This window comes from Haliotis rubra, unplaced genomic scaffold (assembly GCF_003918875.1).
Source record: "Haliotis rubra isolate DU_JTF1 unplaced genomic scaffold, ASM391887v1 Scf27, whole genome shotgun sequence".
NCBI lineage: Eukaryota > Metazoa > Mollusca > Gastropoda > Lepetellida > Haliotidae > Haliotis > Haliotis rubra.
This window is the reverse complement of record NW_025766780.1, coordinates 1359956-1381754: the sequence shown is the minus strand read 5'-3', so window position 1 is coordinate 1381754 and position 21799 is coordinate 1359956. Positions and strand designations below refer to the sequence as shown.

Sequence of the window (21799 nt, the reverse complement as noted above, 5' to 3'; positions counted from 1 at the left end):
TCCCTTCTGTCCGTTCTCGCCATTTTCTCTCTTCGAAGGGAATGAAAGATGGAAAATCTTATACCTGTAATTAATAAACTGCAAGATGTGTTCAACACTGTTGGTTCGGAGACAGTACAGCTACCACAAATTGTGGTCATTGGCAGTCAGGTTTGTGAGACAGTTTGGCCCTTCAATATAGCTGACAAAGTTCACACATTTTCAGTGTAATATATTTATTTGCAATATTTGTTATCTATTTCGTAAGGAAGTACATAATGGGAGACCTGTTGAGTTTAATTTTTCATTTTAATGTTTGTACATCCTCAAGTTTTCCACTGGTAGCCTGCAGAATTGTCAGTAACTGAAGGTGACAGGATCGAATTATTGGATGCATATATGGTTTTGAGTCCACTTTGACATTGACATGTCTTAGGTCAGGATGAGTGCGAGTCATGCCAGGTGCTGGCGTAAAACACCCGAAACCCAGAATTATGCACCTTACCGAGAGCGCCTTCAAAATTGCACTGATGGCATCTTCGCTGTGTTTGTAATTTAACTGTTGCCCATTAGATCAAAGAGGCACATGAGACCTCTGAAGCAAGAGTAGAAGCTTTAGCCATTTGGTACAATAAGATGTACCTGATGATCTTCAGTGTTAGGTTATTTCACCTAAACATAGATCAGAGTCTGTTATATTATTTTCAACCTTATTCTCACGTTCATGTCCAGTGCTGACAAACAGTGATTATCAGGATAACGTTGTTTATTCTGCTAGTCTGCGTACATCTTTGCGGGCTGCCATTCTATCCCATGAGCCCTTTCCTTATGTGCATTCGGAACTAAAGTAATGCCGGAAATGCTTGGAAAATGCTTTTTTGCAATTATTTGATAATGGTTGATATGTCAGATTCAAAACCCATATATAATCATTCATACCACCTCGACCTAAAAATATGACATATGAGTAATCATGATGTACCATTCCCTAGTCATAATGATTACTCGTAAAATATCGAAAAATTAAGAAAAAATTCAATGGTAGAAACACTTCTAAGAAACAAACTATACTGTGACCCACCTGGTTGGCAGACAGGGTAACAGTGTTATGTAATGCATGCGCAGAGCATGTCAGGGACCCTCTCAAAATATCAAGTGTCAGTATCACTGCTGGTTGAGGACTCCAGCAGAATGACAACAGGTGCAACTCGGTTGACATGAACGCCGTCCCACAGACGGTATTCGTCCTCGATTTTGAGAACATGATCTTCAGCCTTTTGCCACCTTTCTGGGGTAAATCTCACAAAAGAAGCATACACAAGCTCTTTAATGTCTGAAAGCTTGAATGTGGTATTATTCTTACAGTTACCCCAGATCAGCTCGATGGGATTGAGCTTACAGTGCCGTACTGGTATACGCAGAACTATGTGGCCTTGTTTTGCAGCTAGTTCATCAGTGATGTACTGGATTGCCTTTTTGTGCTGCCGGACTTTTCCCATGAGCTGGGGCTTTGTTTCTGAGTGAAGTGAGAAAATCCTGCAACTGAGCCTTGAGATTGCTCATGGTGGGTGTGATGGTATCAGGGACACGCAGGTTATGGTAACTGGCGTTATCAAAAATGATAACGCTTGGTTCGTCCAGCTGCCGTAAAAGCTGATGTTCGAACAAATCCAAAAATACCTGCCCATCCATTTTGCTATGGTCATCACCATCAGATTTTTCTTGGCCTCAAAAACAAAGTCACAACTCCCACTCAGTCCCTTGCTACGGGTACCAGCATGCAAGATGATCAGGCGTCTTACCTTTGCCTGATGGTAACACTGGTGCCTTACAGGGGTGGAAATAACTTTAAAATTGCTAGTGTACTCCGGTACAGTGGCACATGTAAAATCACTTGCCCTGATAATTTTTCCACTATACCGGCTGTTTTCTTGTTGATTTTTTAAATAAACACATAATTAGCATTGGAAAGTCAACTGGACACCTTTCAATGTGATATACAAATTTGCTTGCCCGACAGAAAAAACACTGGAGTCGGACGTCGGGCAATGGGTTATTTCCACCCCTGCCTTAGAACAATCTGAAGGAAGCCACATCCGATCGGTTGAGTGATTTTTATTACACCAGGTTTCATCAAGGTATATAATTTGAAACCCCAAATTGCGGTATTCTTCAACTGTTCTGAGATAAGCTGATCGCATGGGCAGGATTGAGTACTTTTCTCTAAGCACAGCTCTGTCCTCTCCCCTTTTGGTGTACCTGAACCCCATTTCTACCAGAGCTACAATAAGTGTTGTTTTCGAGACATTTATCGTATCTTTGATCTCATCTCAGTGGGATTTTGTGTTCATACAGTATATAAACTGCATGGCACATGACACCCTTTATCAAAGCTATCCAGTTTGTGTTTCCTATCTGGTTTTGATTTTGACACGACCCCTGAGGTAACTGATTTGTTTACAACTTTGTAAACCTGACTATATGTCAAATTAAGGACTTTACACATTCTATAGTAAACCCTGTCATAGCTGACGAGAGGTTTCCCCCTTTGTTTCTCCAGTATGAATTACTGGTATGAATTTGAAATTAATTGTTCTGCAGAGATATCAAGTCGCATGTTGCCAGTTCAGTGCTCATACACGAAGTGAAACTTTTATGGGTGAACAAGATTATCTATGCGATTTGAATGAAGACTTTTTTACGTAATTATTTTGAATATAACTACAACAAGAGTTCCATCTTTTTCACATATAGATGTTAAAAAAACCCAAACCTTTTACAATCATTTATGTAATTTAATTAGTTGAGGCTATATGAATACATATAGTCTGTATTTCAAAACTACAGTTTTACGAATGTTGTTAAAACGTCAAATTTCCTCCTGTGAAGTCACCCCTCAAGTGCATTTTTTCATCTGAGCTTTAATATCCAACTAGGTAGAGTCGTACATGTATCATATACATATATGTGCTTTTATCTTGTGTCAAATTCATCATATTGATATTGAAGCCAAAAAGCATTTTCCAAGCATTTCCGGCATTACATTATCATTCGGAATGTACCATTCCTACCATCATATTGTATGTAAAGCAATATGGCATTCTGCATTTTTCGCCAAAACATATGAAGAACAAAACTAAGCAAAATCAGTAAAATAAACTGAGAATGGTCAATCTCACAAACTGCTTATGCCATGTATGCAGATTATAATAGATATCAACAGCCCAGACAATTATCACTTGACTGTGTCATGAAATCCTGGAATTTTCACAACTAAAGTGTTTCTAAAGGCATCAAGTAGGCCTACCTTAAAAATTCAGCACTTCAATTTTTACAATTCCCTGTGATGTAATATTAATCCTACATTAACTTGCAAAACAATGTCTTATAATGTCAGCATATCAACATGTTTTTGAAGGTCATTGAGTGGATATATAATGCTCTTCTCAGTGGTCATTCATCTTTCTGTGCGTTGTTGGGGTGGTGGGTAGCCTATTGGTTAAAGCGTTTGCTCATCACACCGAAGACCCGGGTTCAATTAACCACATGGGTACATAGTTTGAAGCCCATTTCTGGTGTTCCCAGTAGTTACCAACTACTGAAAAGCTATAATGTTCAAGATGCACATGCCTCAAACAAGGCAACCAACTCTAACAACTACTGGTCATTTGTGGGTGCACTGATTTTCATAATGGGGCAGATGATTATGCCACATGCCTTCATTATACCACATGACATGTTAAATTAAATTTCCTGTCATTCATGCACAAGTGTGAATTCAGTGCCTGTGTTGTTGTCAGTTTGCACCGTATCAGCCATGTTGTAGATTAGCCAGGGAGTTGAGATTGATAATACAATGAGCCGTGAGCATGCACTTATTGCCTGGATATGTGCGCTATATAAATATCCTATAATAATAATTACAGAATGGGAGGAATGGCCTGTTTGATTCCTCGCATGGATACAATGTGTGAAGCCCATTTTTTGGTGGTCCCTGTCGTGATATTGCTGGGATATTGTTAAAAGTGGCGTAAAACCTAACTCACTCACTCCTGGTGCTTGTGTGTTTTACTGTGTTGACATGGGATATTATGTTGGTTGTTGTCACACTTTTGTTGGTTTTGAGTATAACAAAGATCAGGGTTTTTTATACTGAGATCCAGCTTGGAAATTTTGCCTACATACAAATGAACCGTAGTTTCTCATTGTGATTAAATGCTTATGTAGAAGTGATACTCGAGTACAAGTGATGCTTCTTTAGAAGTGTTTTGTGGGACTGTTTATTAGGTGCAGAAGATGATTAAGGCTGTTCCTCTGTCTGATGTTGAAATCCATAGCTAGATGCCACAAGGGAGAGAGGAACATCACCCATGAGGAAAATGACAAGCAGGGTCATGGCATGGAAGCATCCTGTTAGCTTACTAGTTACAAGACTTGGACTGTATGATGATTACTCTCAGTTTGGAATTTTATGAGTCATGAGTGGGAGAACCACTAGATCCTGCCTGCCTAACTGCACATGAAATATGTGTCAGTCTCTTATTTCACACAGATCTTGGCAAAAGCTTAACTCCATCAGATGCCAGGTATCTCGCACCATATGGAAACAAGGTGGTACATGGCTCTGGGTCATTTTGGTGTCAGGTCTTGATGAGAGCAAGATTTAAGCTCTATTCAGAGTGAGAAGATGTTATAGTCTGAATCTAGTGTTATAGAATATAATTCCCTTTGTGGATTTACTTGTGGAGTTATACCACCTCTTCACGTCCAAGACAGAGGAAGTGGTAGAACCACAGATGATTGAATATTCAGGTTGCCATAAACCACCAGACAACTGACAGACATGGCACTCTTTCGATATCATATATCGTTTGATATCATATATGCTCATAGAAACGATTAAGGGAACTCATAAAAGTACAAGTGTTCCTTTATTTATTTCCAGAATTTCACTCACAGCACAATACATTCCTTGTGAAGAAACCTGGAAAAGAATATAGGAACAGTTGTGCGTTCTTGTGTTCCCTTATTTATTTCCATGAGTATATGTTGAATGCATAATTATGGGGCTGAGCTACAGTGATACAGCACTATTTTTGTATAAAAATATTTGACAACCCAATCTCTGTATGATAACATGAATGCTGCATGGTCATCAGATATCTGTGGTTTTAGTTGGAGCTTCCAGATTTGTATTTGGTGATGAATCAGGTCCATTCTATTTTCAGAGTTCAGGCAAGAGCTCTGTGTTGGAGAGTCTTGTTGGGCGTGACTTTTTGCCACGTGGAACTGGCATTGTAACTCGACGACCTCTAGTGCTGCAGCTACTTCACTTGGGTAGAGATGATGTTGAGTCCAGGACTCAAGATGGAAGTAAGAGTTACGTTGTTGTCATTGTTGTGGTATTGTTTGATTGTTTTATTGAAGCCATTTTCAATCACTTAGGGCTTTTCTTCAACATCAGACTGACTCGCCCACATGACTGGAGGATTTTTTAAGCGGTGTTAAAACCCAACTCTCTCAGGAAACATAATTTTATTAAGATATTTTGTTTGCAAAACAGTTATTAACATTGTTAATGATTTTCGCAAATGGTGCAGTACAAAGTTTGATGCATATCAGGTTATTTTTATGAAAAGTAATCATTATTAATTGTTGATCAGCTGAAGTTGTGAGTCATCGTTGGGGGTATTAGTCAGCCTTGCTCCATTTTTTGGCTTATCTTATTAAACTCCTGCTGAGTGATGAAGCTTATCCATTTACATTATCTCTGAGTAGATGTGACTTAGCATTTGAGTAAATGGATGCTCTGGTTGTGTCTTTCAGCTTTCATCAAAGCAGATGAATTTGGCAAATTTCTGCACACGAAGAATAAAGTCTATACTGACTTTGATGAAATTAGACAGGAGATCATCAACGAGACAGAGAGAATGTCCGGGACAAATAAGGTTTATCTGTTTCCTATTGAGAATTCATTCTAGCTAGAGTAATGATTCTTAAAAAATATGTGTGCTTTTTTATGCTGTGTACCACGATTAAAGAAGTGCATTATGACGTCATTGATCAAATACATTTGTCATGGGAGCAGAGAATCAACGTGTTCGAAGAACGCGTTGTTTCTCTGCTCTTATGACATCTTCAAGTTCAAAACAAAACATCCAAATGTATCATGGGACCCTCTATTATCGCGGTAGTTAGTGTTGTCGCCATCGGGATTATGAACGGCTACTGACATTTAGCATTTTATACATATTTTAAGTTGACTGATGTTTAATCTTCAGTTCTGTCACAAAAAATGTGACACATAGTCGCAACTCATTTAATACCATTGCGGCAATTCCGATTGTCTCGTTTGACCCGGAAATTGAAGCAACTCTCTATTATCGCGGTATTGCTATTTTCTTACTTTGGCACGCGGTACAAGCAGATGACACTGTGAAACGTTTACTAAGACAAGTAACGAATCTAAACAGTTTGATCATTAAAACATATTTAGGAATTTCATTCACATTAGTAATATCAGCATGTTTTTAACCCAAACATCTGAAACTTCTATTCATTTGGATACAAGGTAACAATAACGTTACAAAATATTGTTTTTCCGCCTTAAAACGTACCATACAAGTTGCTGTCGTGTGTAGAATGACGTTGCATAATACGTCACTTCCTGTTATATTTTTAGCACAGAAAATATGCAAATGACATTATAGTTGTCGCAGGATTACTCTTGACGAAGTAAGTTTTGATTCATTCTAGATGTAATGGCAGTAGGGGTCATACTAGTTTCAAAATGTTCTAGAACTTACTGAAAAGATGAATACTTTAATATTTCTACCATTAGACATGACATTCCAATGAAATAAATGACTTTTTCAAGAGCGATGAATATAGTTTACGTAATTTGCATATGTAACATATCATAGCGTAGCAATACATATTTTCATGCCTCTCGATACTTCCGCATTCAGGTTAGTTTGACACTAAGTATCACCAGCTCGTGATACTCAGATTGTATACCAGCTTGTGTGTTATTTCTTGCCCTAACTATTGATGTATTCACATCAAACAAATAAACAGAATGAAAAAGTACCATGGATATCATAGAAACAGTCACTTGGTTTCAATATAGATAACTGTCATCATAGTTTCAAATAGAAGATTTACCCATATTATCAGTTATTGCTATGACTTTGAGTCACTGTATATGTTAATGTATTGATCCATTTCTTACACAGTATCAATTAATGCTCTTAAAATAAGTAGTAAACAAACAATAAATCATACTGACTACCCCCAGAGGATGTGTGTAATACATGAATAGATTTAAAAGATATCTGTATTTTCTTGTTTTGGTATTCCCCACATAGATACAATGCATGAAGCCCATTTCTGGTGTCCCTTGCCGTGATATTGCTGGAATATTGCTAAAAACGGCATAAAACCATACTCAGTCAGTCAGTTTTGTTTTGGTAACAAATGTTGAATATATATTTTCCCCAACAAACCACTTACTATCCAGCTCTTTATCTTGATTTTCATTCAACAGTATTCATTTAACTGTGGCAATAATTCTGTTTATTGAAAATTTGTTTAGAATCAAATAGTATTATGACATTAATGCAAAGTTAACCCCACAATCATTCCATAAAGATTATACTTGTGTATTATAACTAATGTTATGTTCAAGTACACATGCATCCTATAATACAAATGTATTAAATAAACTTACAGCTTTGTACAATGCAGATATGTATTGATGTAAAGAGAAAAGAAGATTGACATTATTGATTTGTTTGTGTGAAAAATTAAAACATCTGTTTACAACAAGGAAACACAAAAAGCTAATTCTAAAGAATTCAGACAACAGCTTTGTCATGACTATTATAATCATATGATCATTGTCATTTCATGTTTACAACACTGTTAAAAGAATCATCATTTTAAAGATTGAAAAATGATTGACCGTGATTATGTTTTTACTGTAGGGTATATGCTCTGACCCCATCAACCTGAAAGTGTATTCTGGAAAGGTAGTGAACCTGACTTTAGTTGACTTGCCTGGTATCACAAAGCTTCCTGTTGGAGACCAGCCGGCTGATATTGAAGTCCAAATTCGAGATCTCTGTATGAAGTATATCAGTAACCCGAACTCTGTCATATTGGCTGTCACCTCGGCAAACACAGACTTTGCTACGTCTGAGTCAGTGAAGCTGGCACGTGAAGTAGATCCAGAAGGTGAGTATTCCCACCCTCCAAATGGCAGAGACTCATGTAATTCTCACATTTGAACCCACCTGCTTTGTAAATGTTAATTCTTCATTGCCCTTCTTTGAATATTTGCAGATTGAATTTTTTTTAACTAATCTTGCACTACATACTTCCACATTTATTGCTTATGACTCAAAATTGGCTGCCAGACAAGGTGAGATGAAGAGATGAATTGTTTGCCTCCTGGCCTTGAATAAACATCAGATTCTGTCTGTGCACACATCCCTGGAAGGTGATGTCTGCCATCTGAGATTATTGCTTAAGACGTGCTTAGAAAGACGTGTTTTTCATCAGCTTTTCAACCCTTCATCCTTTAGGATTTTGCTTTTGTTTTGAGTAATAAAGTTGCTGTTGTTTTGTTCACACTTGTGGTTTTTGTAGTTATTATGTTCTTTACTAATAATTATGATATATAGTACCATGAGAGTGAATTATCATTAATTATAATTCTGGTCTCCTGTCTTCGGAAATTTTGGGACATTATTCTCAATTTTTAGTGTTTCTTCTGTCACCAAAAAACTGCCGTGTTTCAGCAGGTTCCAGGAAACACCTTACCCAACAACTTAGTCTAAAGATGTCTGCTGATGATATTCAGGAATTGCCTGCCAGTGTTACTACTGGTACTACTAGTGCTTTAATGCTTGTTAATTCTGCTATGCCAGTGCCAAGCATTCAGATGCTTCCATGCCTACACCTGGCATTTTCCTCTTCCATGATGCACTTTATGCTGCCCAGCAGATGCTTCAGTAGTTGATAGGACAGCAGTTTATGCCTCACCTGACACCTTTTGCCTTGTCCTTCAGTCCTGTACTCCATCACCCTTGCTGCTTACATCCCCCAGCGCCTGCTGTGCTCCTGCCATCTCCTGCGACTGTGGTGCCACCTACGCTCTCATATGCCTTCATTTGTTGTCTCCTGTAGATTTCATCTTTGGCAGGTGGATACAAATTTCTGCCCAGAAGCAAGATGTTTTCCTTCAAGGCTTCATCCAGCATTGCTCTCCTATTAAGACATGGAGATTTCCTTCTTTAGAGAGAGAGTTTAACCCTGATTATGATGAAATGTCCATTCATCTGGGGTTTGAACATCTTCAACTGGATAACAGATAACTTTGGATTCTTGTCATTCAAGGGGAACGGGTGTTGATATATGGCATGTGGGAATCTCCATTGATGCTTCCTAAACATGATGAAAGTTCTCATTGAGGTACGAGAATACCCACGAGCAGCACTTGCCAGCGCTTGCATAATCCGACATCCTCATCTTTTATTCTCAACTTGTAACTCTAGAATTTCAAATCAGAGTGTTATGCCAGCCCTGGTATTCCAGTGATAACCTTGATTCATGGATCGTGGTAATTATCATGCTATCTCGTAAATTAAGTCTCGTATGACGTCATGAAGCGGTACTTTTGATGTACACACAGTGCCACGCCTCGCTGACAAAAATATTCCCGAATCTCTGCATTACATTACAGTTGTAAGTATCTCCGTGTGTTTACGGATCACTGATTATAGTGTGATTTTAATTCATTGCATCTCACCCAGAACTGCTGCTGCTGCTGCTGCTGGAAGAAAGTCATCCCCCGACTTTTAACACGGTGTATCAGTGAACATCCGACTTAATAAATATCAGTAGGCCCAGACTGTCTCATGTCATCATGTGATGCATTATGTAACTTATAATGTTAACGGTAGTCATTTCGTATGATTTGTATATCAACATTTCAACATGTCATTATGACATAAGACCTTTACATTTGTTGTATGTGTGACAATTAAAAATTAAAAAAGCATTGTTTTTCTATACATTTCTTGTAAGAAAATGAAAAAGGGACTTTTTTCCAGAGGACTTATTTACCAAGGACTTTTTTACTGAACACCTCCTAGAAGACTGCTTGCTATATCTATGGACCCAAAGATGCTTGAAAAGGGACATGATTGGCACTTGTTCAGCTATAATAGACTCAGCCTATTCAGTTCCCAAAGATTCTGGAATACTCCTGAATAACTGACCAGAAAGACAGCTTTCCTTCAACCTCTAGCCACAACAGCAAGAATTAGTGAAGACCATGTGTTAGATGCTATCAGAGAAATTTGAATCACGCAGACATTGTTTTGCACAATGGGTCTTTGCTCAGATTCATCACAAAAAAGCTGTTGCCAGGGCAACCAGACTGACAGTCATCTATTCCACCATTGTCATCAGCAACAGAAGACAAAGAACAGTTCATTTTGTGTGTTGTTTGTGTGCTTAGAGGGTACTTTGAGTAAACCGAATGTATCAGACGTTCTAGAAAAAGATTATTTTTTCTTATCCTGACTCATGCTTATTTGCTTGTCTTCTTCTTCTGGCAAACCTAGTGGAACACGTATATCTCCCAATTGAAGTTCCCTTCAATAAAAATAATCACTCATTAGTACTCACCACGAGTTACCTCCCTTTCCGCAAGCGCGGGAACGATGGCGCCACCCAAGCCCATGTGCTTCACTCTCTCCTTCTTCGCCCAGTGAGCTGGACGTGAGAGCACCTGTGTCTCCCAACACACTATATCCTTACTTATATTTAGTTAAGTTCCTCTTATACGTTAGTATAGAGGTAGTACTAGTATAATTATTCAATTTGCATTGATTATTAATTGTGTTTCTGCTGTTTTATTCACGATTCATCGTGTTTGTTCAGTAGGCTACATTAATGAAAATTTGCACAGAATGTAAACTACGTTATTCTGATACCGATCCACATTTAAAATGCCCTAGTTGCATTACTCCATGTTCCTTTGATTCTCGTTGTAAATTTTGTATCAATTTACCTATCTCTGCCTTTGACAAATATTTATGTTCCGTTTACAGACGGAAGGCAGATAAATCACGTAAACAGAATTCAAACATGGCTAATAGATCGCATATTAATGTTTCATGTCAACTGTTGACTGAGGACACGCCACCGGCTGGTGGCATGCCTGAGTTTCCCTCGGCGGATAAGCGTGGGACGCAGTCCGCTATGTCCAAGAAGCGACCTGCATCTCAAGAGCTGCCGTCTTCTCAGTCCAAGTCGAGGAAACCATCCATATCATCTCGTACTTTGCGTACACAAGATCTACACCTTCATCTAAAGGGAAGTCAACAAAATCTAATAATTTTGCCTCTGATATCTTACCAGTTACAGAATTAGCATTATATGATGATGATATGCCTATTATCATTCCAGAAGTTCGTCACAAGAAACGGCCCGTTTCTGCGACTGTCACCTCAGGGCAGATGAACACACAACAGGAGATGCCAACTCTATCACCAGAAATTTTATCTGAGGGTCCCGTCACCTCTGCAGAGAGACATCCCTCTTCAACGCAGACCGCTTCAGACGACTTGATCAACCAGATAATGAGGGTGATGGAAGACCGCTTCGACGCTTACAGAGGCCTCAGAGCCACGGGCCTCAGAGCCCACCCCATATCAAGTCATACAGGGCCTCAGAGCCATGCCTTTGGTTTCGCCAGTAGGGGCCTCTGAGCCCATAGGCGCCTCTCGCTCCGCTGAAGGGCAACCCTGCCCGGAGTGAGCTCTTTGCATAAGGTATCCCAGGTCGCCTCCGCGAAGGAGCTAGAGCCGCACCTATTGCAAGAGGCTTCGCGGAGAAGGAGCGCTTCGCCGAGCACGCACCTTGTCATGCACGAAGGGCGTCCGCGAGCAAGCGCTCATATGTCGGATCGGGACACTGAATCCATACATTCGCGTGGGGCGCGCGAAGGCTAAGTGGTTCTACATCGCCTAGAAGGCGTTCGCGTAGCCCTCAACGTTCGAGAAGTCCACAGCGTCTCTTGCGAAGCCATCACCGTTCACGTAGATCACAGTCTCCGCGAAGGATGTCTTCTCCAAGGTCTACATACACTAGCCACTCTTCAGTCCGTTCTCCTCAGTCCTCACATAGATCTTCTTACAGATCTAGGACTCCGACATACAACCATCCATCAGAGGAGGATGATGGTATTGTTTTCTCAGAAGCTGAGATAAGATATTGGATGGTAAACGAATTACAACTGGCCTTTCCCTCTAAGAACGAGGATACAGCCCACACTTACCTCATGAAAGATGATGATGTAGATCATATCACCGTGCCTCCTATGGATCCTGTCGCAGCCGTTCCTGCTAATCTGGATACTACTTACGCCAAATCTACTAAAAAACCTACCTACCCATTTACCATTCTTCAATGCCAAGAATTTTTATGGACATAATATGGAGCCCTTTTTTCAAGACTCAGGAGATTGATGAGAACTTTCAACTTATCAGTGATTCCAAGTCCAGAACTTATAGGATTGATGATCGCAAGATGGCCCAGTTAGATACCATTTCCAGGAGGATGTTTTTCGGACTTAATAGGCCTAGGACTATTAACGAAACTCTCATCACCAAGTTCAAGAACTCTACGGATGAAGAGAGTAGGATGATTTACTCAGCACTACTTATGCAGAAAAAATATCAACAATTCCTTACAGACCATCTTTCAGCTCTTACTGAAATCACTACCATGACACGTCGGCAAGGGTTACTAGCCTCCTGCTCTTGGAATAAACAATGCACAGAGCCTCTGTACACAGCTCCATGGTCTTCACCGTTACTGTTTGGTGGCAACATTAACAAGGTTTCCAAGGAAGTATCTAAAGATTCTAGAGAAGTTCTCATGATTAAATCTATGGATACGTTAGCCAACGCCTTTAAACAATCAGCACAGAGGTACTTTCGGGTAAGTCTAAGTTTTCAGGGCTACAGAGGGCCGGGATAAGAAATTAGCGGCCGTTAATAATCCCAAGAATTCTTTTAAATTAAGCCCATACAACAAGTTCAGAGGAGGATCAGCTAGAGGCAGATCATCCAGAGGTGCCGATGGATTTAAGCGATGAAAGTCAGGTTCGAACGACTGGAGTCTTCCACCCCCAGTCGTCCCAGTACAACCTTCTCAAGTGGGTGGACGTCTGCAACTACACTGGGAAAACTGGGGAATACTTCAAGATCCGTATGTATCCAACATCCTTCAGTACGGATATCATCTACAACTCAAGGCCAAGCCACCGTTAACAGTCGACCCACCAGGGTTCAACGTTCAGCTGGCACTACTACCGATGTTAAGAGAAACAGTTCAGTCTCTACTAAACAAACAGGCCTTAGAAGTTCTCGAGCAGCAAAACATCACACCAGGCTTCTACTCCCCAGTTTTCCTAGTGCCGAAAAAGAATTCCAAAGAGAAGTATCGCCTCATTTACAACATGAGCACCTTCAACAGAGATTTTCTATGCAAACCACCAGCGTTTAGCATGATACATTTACCTCAACTCCGTCCAGCTAATTAGTCCACTAGATTACATGGTAAGTATAGATCTGCAGGATGCATACCTACACATTCGATTCATCCCAGGTCAAGGAAATATCTGAGGTTTATGCTAGGCGGCATACACTACCAATGGAAAGTACTTCCCTTCGAATCACTTCCCGCCCCTTGGGGTATTCACAAGAGTAACCAAGCCTATTGTCTCATACCTACATCGTCAAAGGCCTGCGGAGTGCATTTTACCTAGGCGACGGTATACAGGTGGATCCAGATCCACAGCGTCTCAGACTACAGCTGGAATTTACAATCAAGCTACTAACACAGTTAGGCTGGTTAGTAAATCTACTCAAGTCGGACCTAGAGCCCACGCAGGATCTGCAGTTTCTAGGTATACGATTCCTTACAGCCCAGAATCGTTTGGTAGTCCCGGAGGACAGATGGATCAAAATACAACAACTGATTCCCCAAGCCCTACTCTCTCCGTTACCACTACGACAGTGGCAGAGTCTACTGGGACTACTCACATCAGCTCAAGACTTGACACTCAGAGGCAAGCTTCAATTGCGTCCATTACAAGTCCTCATCATTGCTCATCTCGAGGACCCTCTACCATTCAGTCTACCAGATTATGTCAAACCATATCTACTCTGGTGGACCAAGAGATTGAATGTCTGCGTAGGCGTCTCCTTAGTAGAGCGAATCGGATATACACCTCGTGTGGCCAGCGTCACTAATAGGCTGGGGAGCCCACCTTACCGGCAGGACAGCGTCAGGCCTATGGAGCATTTAAGAGAGCTTATGTCACATAAATCTGCTAGAGATGCAAGCAGTCATAAACGCCATAAGTCACTGGAGCAACCTGTTACAGAACGCCCAGTTAATGATTCACACAGACAACTCAACAGTGGCGTTTTATGTGAACAAACAAGGGTCAACAAGATCACTGAATCTACTCACCCGATGTTTCAGACTGTTCGAATTAGTCGACAGTCTAAACATTCATATCAAAGCCTGCCACATTCCAGGAGCAAAAAATGTGTTAGCAGACGCTCTCTCTCGGCCGCACCAACCGTCGCCGACAGAATGGATGCTCCACACAGAGATATTCAATCAGATAATCATGGAAATAGGATCTCCTCTCATAGACCTATTTGCCACCCGACTGACAACTGACAACTTTCATATCGCCAGTGCCAGATCCACTAGCTTGGGCAATGGACGCACTAAGCATATCGTGGGAGGGACTAAACGCGTACGCTTTCCCGCCTCCTGCGTTGATCCCACAAGTCTTGCTAAAAATCAGTCAAACGAAGAGCCTCGATCTGATTTTGGTCTCGCCTTACTGGCCAGCGAGAACGTGGTTTCCAGACCTCATACTAGGAATCGGAAAACCACTACTTCAGCTCCCACTGCGCTCCAATCTACTGATGCATCCGCACACCAAACAAGTGCACAAAACACCAGAAGCATACCAACTTCACGTGTGGACTGTATCAAAGCATGTTTGAATAAGAGAGGTTATTCCACCAGAGCGGCTGAAGTCAGCTTGCACTACGTAACTCTCTACTTTCGTAACATGCGATGACAAGTGGCGCAGTTTTGTCAATTATGCTGCTAAGAAAGGATTTTCAGCCAGATTTGCTACACATCCTCAAGTGGCAGAATTCTTGTGTTTCCTACGCCAAACTAAGAATCTGAAAGGATCTACACTATCCACTTATCTTGCAGCCATAAGTTCAGTCATTACTATGAGGACAGGCGTCAAGTTGACTAAAACACCAGAGTTACTTTCGCCTTATTACGTGCCTTCGATTGGAAGACCAGAAGCGGAAGTTTCAAAGCCAGCCTGGGATCTGAATGTTGTACTTCAACACCTCACAAATGAGGCTTACGAGCCATTGTTATCTGCGTCATTTGAATCATTGACCCACAAAACCTTATTCCTGCTAGCGTTAGCCACTGCAGCCAGGATGTCTGAAATTCACGCTTTGGATTACGAGAGAACACGGTTTGATGATATTCATAACATCGCTCATCTGGGACTTCAATGGGATTTTATTGCGAAAAATCAACTACCAGGTCAACCAGACAGGTTGTTCCATGTCCCAGCTCTCTCATCCATTCTTGGACCACATGATACAATGGACTTATCACTTTGCCCAGTACGTGCACTGAAAATATATCTCCAAAGATACAAGCAAAGTAGAGGGAAATTCAAAAGATTGTTTATCCCTATATCTACCGCTTCACAGACAGAAGTGTCGCGCACTACTATTTCTATCTGGATCCGAACTGTCATACTAAGAGCCTACAAGGCAGCTGGACTGGACCCTCCAAGTGCTGCTAATCCCCACGAAATTAGAGCACTAGCTTCAACTTTGGCTTTACATGGAAATTGTTCATTAAATACCATTATGGAGGGATGTTTTTGGAGATCCGATATGGTGTTTGCCAACCATTATCTGAGAGATATCACCACCAAGGACGTCTCAGGTATCCACCATTTCGGTCCCATGGTCCTCGCTCAACAGTTGACAGTTCCACGGAGAAGATAAGTCTATCTTGATGATTTTATACTTATCTGATAACAGTACTAATAGCTACGTGCTATCTATATATATTTGCTTAAGTTAAAATTTTATCTTAAGCTCAGTACTATGATTTTATATCATTATACACATATACCTACAACTCTTACGAGTTCTACTATTATATATATGTTCAGCTTAAGTTCTATCTTTAAGCTCAGTCATATGTTCATTTCATAACATGTATTAGTTAACAAACTCTCAGTAGTTGGTTACTATTATACAGCTTAAGTTATCTTTATGCCTTAAGCACAATTATGTTATAGCTTATATATATACATATTGTAAGCTTATTACTTTGGTTCTTATAAAAGTATACTTATAAACTATCTACAGTTTATACTTCACATTAATAGCTTAGCTTAATTAATGTTCTATATACTTTTATTATATTCAGTAAATTGTAATAACCTTCTTAAGAGGCAGCTGTTAATATACAGCAGGAATTCAGTTCAGTGCCTTCATGAAGTTCCCATAGGGTTGTTACAATTATCTCAGTTCAAATCACTAATTAGTAAAATCCAAAGTATATATAATCCCACCACCTACCCGTAGGATTCTACAAGCAAATAAGCATGAGTCAGGATAAGAAAAAATATGAAATTTTTAGAGTAAAATTAATATTTTTATACTTACCCTGACTCATGAGGTAAGCCCTCCCGTCCTCCCCACTTAGCACTTTGGATTTCTCGAGAAAAATAAAGTGTTGGGCTCAAAACAAAAAAGGAGAGAGTGGAGCACATGGGCTTGGGTGGTGCCATCGTTCACGCGCTTGGGGAAAGGGAGGTAACTCGTGGTGAGTACTAATGAGTGATTTCTTTTATTGAAGGGAACTTCAATTGGGAGATATACGTGTTCCACTAGGTTTGCCAGAAGAAGAAGACAAGCAAATAAGCATGAGTCAGGATAAGTATAAAAATATTAATTTTACTCTAAAAATTTCATGTTTCTTCCTATCTCCAACTCATTGCATGAACACCACTGCATTATGTTTAAGAATAACCATTCTCCTTGCATATAACATAGCCGGACTGAATAATCCAATAGTACTCAAGACATTTTGGCGATCGCATCCACCATAGCGCTACAAAATAATGTACAGTCCATAAGGCAGGGATGCTTCTGGAAGTCTTAGCCAGACATTGCCGAAGTGACATGGCAGTGAAGGATGTCAGCAATGTCCACAGCTTCTGACCATTGGTCTTTCCCCAGTAACTCGCCAATCTCAGATGGAAGTCAGTGACCTTCAGTGATATCTTCCCATGGAGCAAGACGATGTCTTGTGGGAAAAGAGTTCTTTTGAGGAAATAATGGTGTTTGTCAGTTGAGGGGCAACTCTTTGAAGAAAATCCACACTTTTTACTGCATTCCTTAGGATAATAATACAGTTGAAGTTGGCCAAACCGGTACTCGTCTGGACTGAAGAAATAATGCGGTTTAGACAGCATGCAGGATTGTACAGTCGGTTACCTACGACTAGAACTGAACCAGGAGATACAATTTGTATCTGACTTTAAATGCCTGAATCATACCTTCGTCAAGAGGTTGTAACATGGATGTGGTCTTTGCAGGCAAAAAACTAACTTAACATTGCTGAGTGACACTCAGTGGGCGTGGCTTTGAGCGTTATCCATAAAGAACAAGACCTTCCGTCTAATAACTCCTTAATTACATGTACAAGTATACCCATACTGAATTGAGATTAAATTATCTTTGTCGGCAACCATGTAGTTTCAACACAGGATTAATTAGTGACAAATACACATCTGGCCGACTCCTCGCCACACGCTGGATTAGACAATGCTGATTACTGTATAAACACATATTCGGGCGGCTCATTTCATGCTGAGATTTGGACTTGACAGCTGCCGGATTGCAGAGCCTTTAAATGATCATAAATGTACCAGCCATGGATAGGACTGAGATTTTATACCGGGTGTTGACAACTTGCCAGATTGAACGGCTGCCGAATTTGACAGCTTCCACTGTACTTCAAAACTTTATGTTGCTATTTCACATTAGTGATTGAATCATTGTTAAAGTATTTTCATTTTTTCAGTCACATTTCTTGATGAAAAGCATTTGTTTTGAGGGAAAAATGAAATATTAGTGCTGTGTATGTGTTTTCAGGAAGAAGAACTTTGGCAGTCATTACCAAACTTGACCTGATGGATGCAGGCACAGATGCCATGGATGTACTGTGTGGACGGGTCATCCCAGTCAAGTTAGGAATCATCGGAGTTGTCAACAGAAGTCAGGCAGATATCAACAACAAAAAGGTGAGATATCAAGCTGACACTACCCTATTTTCATTTTTTTTAAAACTGAATGTATCTCACACTGTGCATTTCTCCTTCTTTCTTCAATCCCTGGGTGGAAACGCTGACCTGTTTCCGTCATTCTGGGAATTAAAATGAAAATCACCTAATTTCACACACAGACAGCAAAGAAAAGGACTTTCTCTACGTTAGATCCACATACTAGTTGTGACTTGATATGGTAGATGCAAGGCCTGTCTAGATCCAGTACTTGTAAGGACCTTTCTTCTGTTGACGTCTATTTCCAAGTAAGTGTAAGAGACGAGATAGTGAGGCTCTAAATCTACGTCTTCTGAACACAGACAGTCAACTGAGAGGAATCAATCAGTCTTCGGCATGTCAGCTTCCAAAACTTTTAACAGCTGCATGCACCTTGACAAGGGGTCTGATTCCTTTTTGACAGAAGATTTGAAGCCAAACCTACAGCCAAACCACAACTGGTTGTTTTAGTGGCCTTTAAATGTACTACCAAGAGTATGACAGGCGGTAAACATAACATATGTTATATTTGGCATTAATAATAATATAAATTGACTATTCATAAAGGACTTATTTCCACACACTTGTGCATGCTCAAAGCGCTGACACATTAATACCCCAAATAACCCAAGCTACCTGTAAGGCGCTAGAAACTTATAGGCACATGACTTATCCCACTTAATAAAGTACAGATTCTAGTACTTATGTTGTGTTGAGTCCTTAGGGTGACAATTGAGGGGGGAAACAACTGTTGCGATAGTCTATTGCAGCACACTATTGAGATAGCGATAGTCTATTGCAGCACACTATTGAGATAGCGATAGTCTATTGCGACCAACTACTGTAACACAACTGCCTTACCATTGCGATCTCAATCCAATAGATCTTATCTGGGTATCATAAAATCTGATGTAAGTTGCAACAATACCGCATTCAAAACAAAGTAAACAAAACCATGAGTAAAATAACACCAGCAATCTGGCAAAACTGTCTACAAAAAGTTGAAAATAAAATAGAGATTCAGTACTGGGTAAAAAGAGGTTTAGATTATGCCACCATTTAACCAGTGATCATATGTGTTCAATCTGAGAGGAGTGAAAGTGAATCAGTAATTTCCTCAGATTCCGGTCTGGAAGAGTTTTGATACAACCCCTAAATGTTGACATCTTAAGGTGCACGTACTTCCCGCCCTTGAGGCTGTTCCTACAAAAGTGCTACTGTTACTTTACCCTCGTAAAACTTCACACGGAAAATCAAAACAAAAGGATGATAGCCAAAATGATGATAGTTTGTTAAATAACTTTTTCATTTTTGAGACAAACATTCTGAAAGTTTTTTCCAGAGTTTGTCTGATGTTTTCATTACATTCTACTTTGAAATAAATGTGTGATCATGAACCGATTTGGAGTTAAATTGTGATTTAACAGTATCATTTTGACCCAAACAGACTGTAGCAATTGTTCAGGTTCTTGAGCCTACACCTCTGCAGGAGTACTTCCACCAGTGGCCTCCAACCCACATGAGATGAGAGAACTGGCTTCAGACATGGCACTCAGTGTGCAACTGCACATTACTTTCTTCCATGGGAGGATGCTTTTAAAAGTTGGAGACGGTTTTCTCTTCACACTATTTGAGGGCCACATCAGTTTGGATCTCTTGTTCTGGCTCAACAATTGTCAGTGCAGATGAAGTCATCACAATCCTTATCATAGTGTGTATATACTGAGATCATTCTCAAGTCTCTTCAACAGTTTGGGTTTCCTGACTTAATGAGCTCAAACAAATATTATAGATGTTGTGTGATCAATAGTTTCAGGAGACCCAGCGTTTCACCAGTGTCTAGGTATCTCACACACTACCCTTTAGTTAGAATAGATTTTTAGTAACCTATGCATATTGCAAGAGACAATGTGGTCAGACTGGCTGATTTGTTGACACATGCCATTGTATCCCATTGCGTTAATTGATGCTCATTTCAGACACTGGATTGTCTGGTCAAGACGCGATTTTAACGGACTGCTAACATATAGCCTGAATATTGCCAAATGTGACTTCAAACAACAACAAAAAAAATATAATGAACCTCATGTCAGATTGTAACCTCTTCTCATTTCTGACAAATTCATTCAGTGGAGTGACAAAAATGTAAAGACAGATGAATACACAATGCCATTATGGAAATCGCTGTGATTGAGCTGATTAGGCGTCTGACTTTGCGTGCTGGCGATTAGGTGCCTGACTCTGAGAGTGTGGGTTCGAATCCCGGATGGGACTCAACCCAACAAAAGTACTAGAATTTGTGCTTTACTAAGAAAGTGTAATCCCAGATATAACGTATGTTACTTAATGAGAGATGTTAAAATGTATCGCCTTGCATTCTGGAGGGGTTTGTAGCTGGGACAGTGAGAAGAAATCCACCAGCCACACCGTGGCATCGAGGGGTTGTCAATCTTTATCCACACTTGGACCTACCAATTCACTGTAATCGTTGTTGATTGTGTTAATGAAGCTGAATGTCTGGTCCAAACTCGATTATTAACAGATACCATATAACTGGAATATTAAAAACTGACACTCACTCACTCACTGTGTTAATGAAGCGAAAAAAGGGATGCTGAACTGTACCCCTTGCATGTTAAAGCATATGGCAGCTGGGACAGTGTGTAAAAAATACCATTCTAATCTTCACCTACATTTCACCTGAAAACTCGCCTGTCTTCCAGTCATTGGACTACGATGGTATGGATCGCTTAGTTACATATCTTGAAACAATTGTGAGCTCACATAATGATCATCACTATCTTTTATCCGGAGACTTGAATGCTAGAATGCGTAACTTTCTCTCGATTACATACAAGAAAACAGTGATGACTATCCTAGTGATAACTTTGACGTACCAAGATGTACCAGAGATAATGATAGATATAACAATTATGGAAGAAAATGTGCTGAGTGAACTATGCTCAATATTTGGTATTCACACCCTCAATGGTCGCCTATCTGGTGATAAAGATGGCAACTTCACATGTGTCAAACATAATGGATCAAGTATTGTGGACTATATGCTAGCATCAACTGATCTTTTCCCACTTATACACTTGCGTAACCTTGATTCAGGGATATCAGGGAAGTGCGGCGAAATTCATATTTTAAATGCATGCTTTCATTTTGTATACTCCTTGATTATTTTATTCATTGATTCAGCAAATTGAAAATGTCTAATATTCCTCTCGTGAATGAAACGTTTGTTTAAGGAAGCCAATTGCAATCATCACCTAGTCGTGTGGCCACAAAATGTGACATCACCTTGTTTCGTGGATTACGTAGTCGGTTACTTTA

General features: G+C 40.0%; 1 protein-coding gene across 2 annotated transcripts in view; it reads left to right on the top strand.

Moving 5' to 3' along the window:
• The window catches only part of LOC124280558 (dynamin-1-like protein), a 114817-nt gene continuing 93018 nt past the window's right edge, over nt 1–21799 (top strand). For both annotated transcript variants that reach the window (XM_046716505.1, XM_046716504.1), the window contains exons 1-5: nt 1–150; nt 5208–5352; nt 5806–5927; nt 7965–8214; nt 18294–18442. In XM_046716505.1, the coding sequence (XP_046572461.1) occupies nt 49–150; nt 5208–5352; nt 5806–5927; nt 7965–8214; nt 18294–18442 (768 nt within the window). In that variant the 5' untranslated portion in view covers nt 1–48. The remainder of the gene's footprint in view (nt 151–5207; nt 5353–5805; nt 5928–7964; nt 8215–18293; nt 18443–21799) is intronic.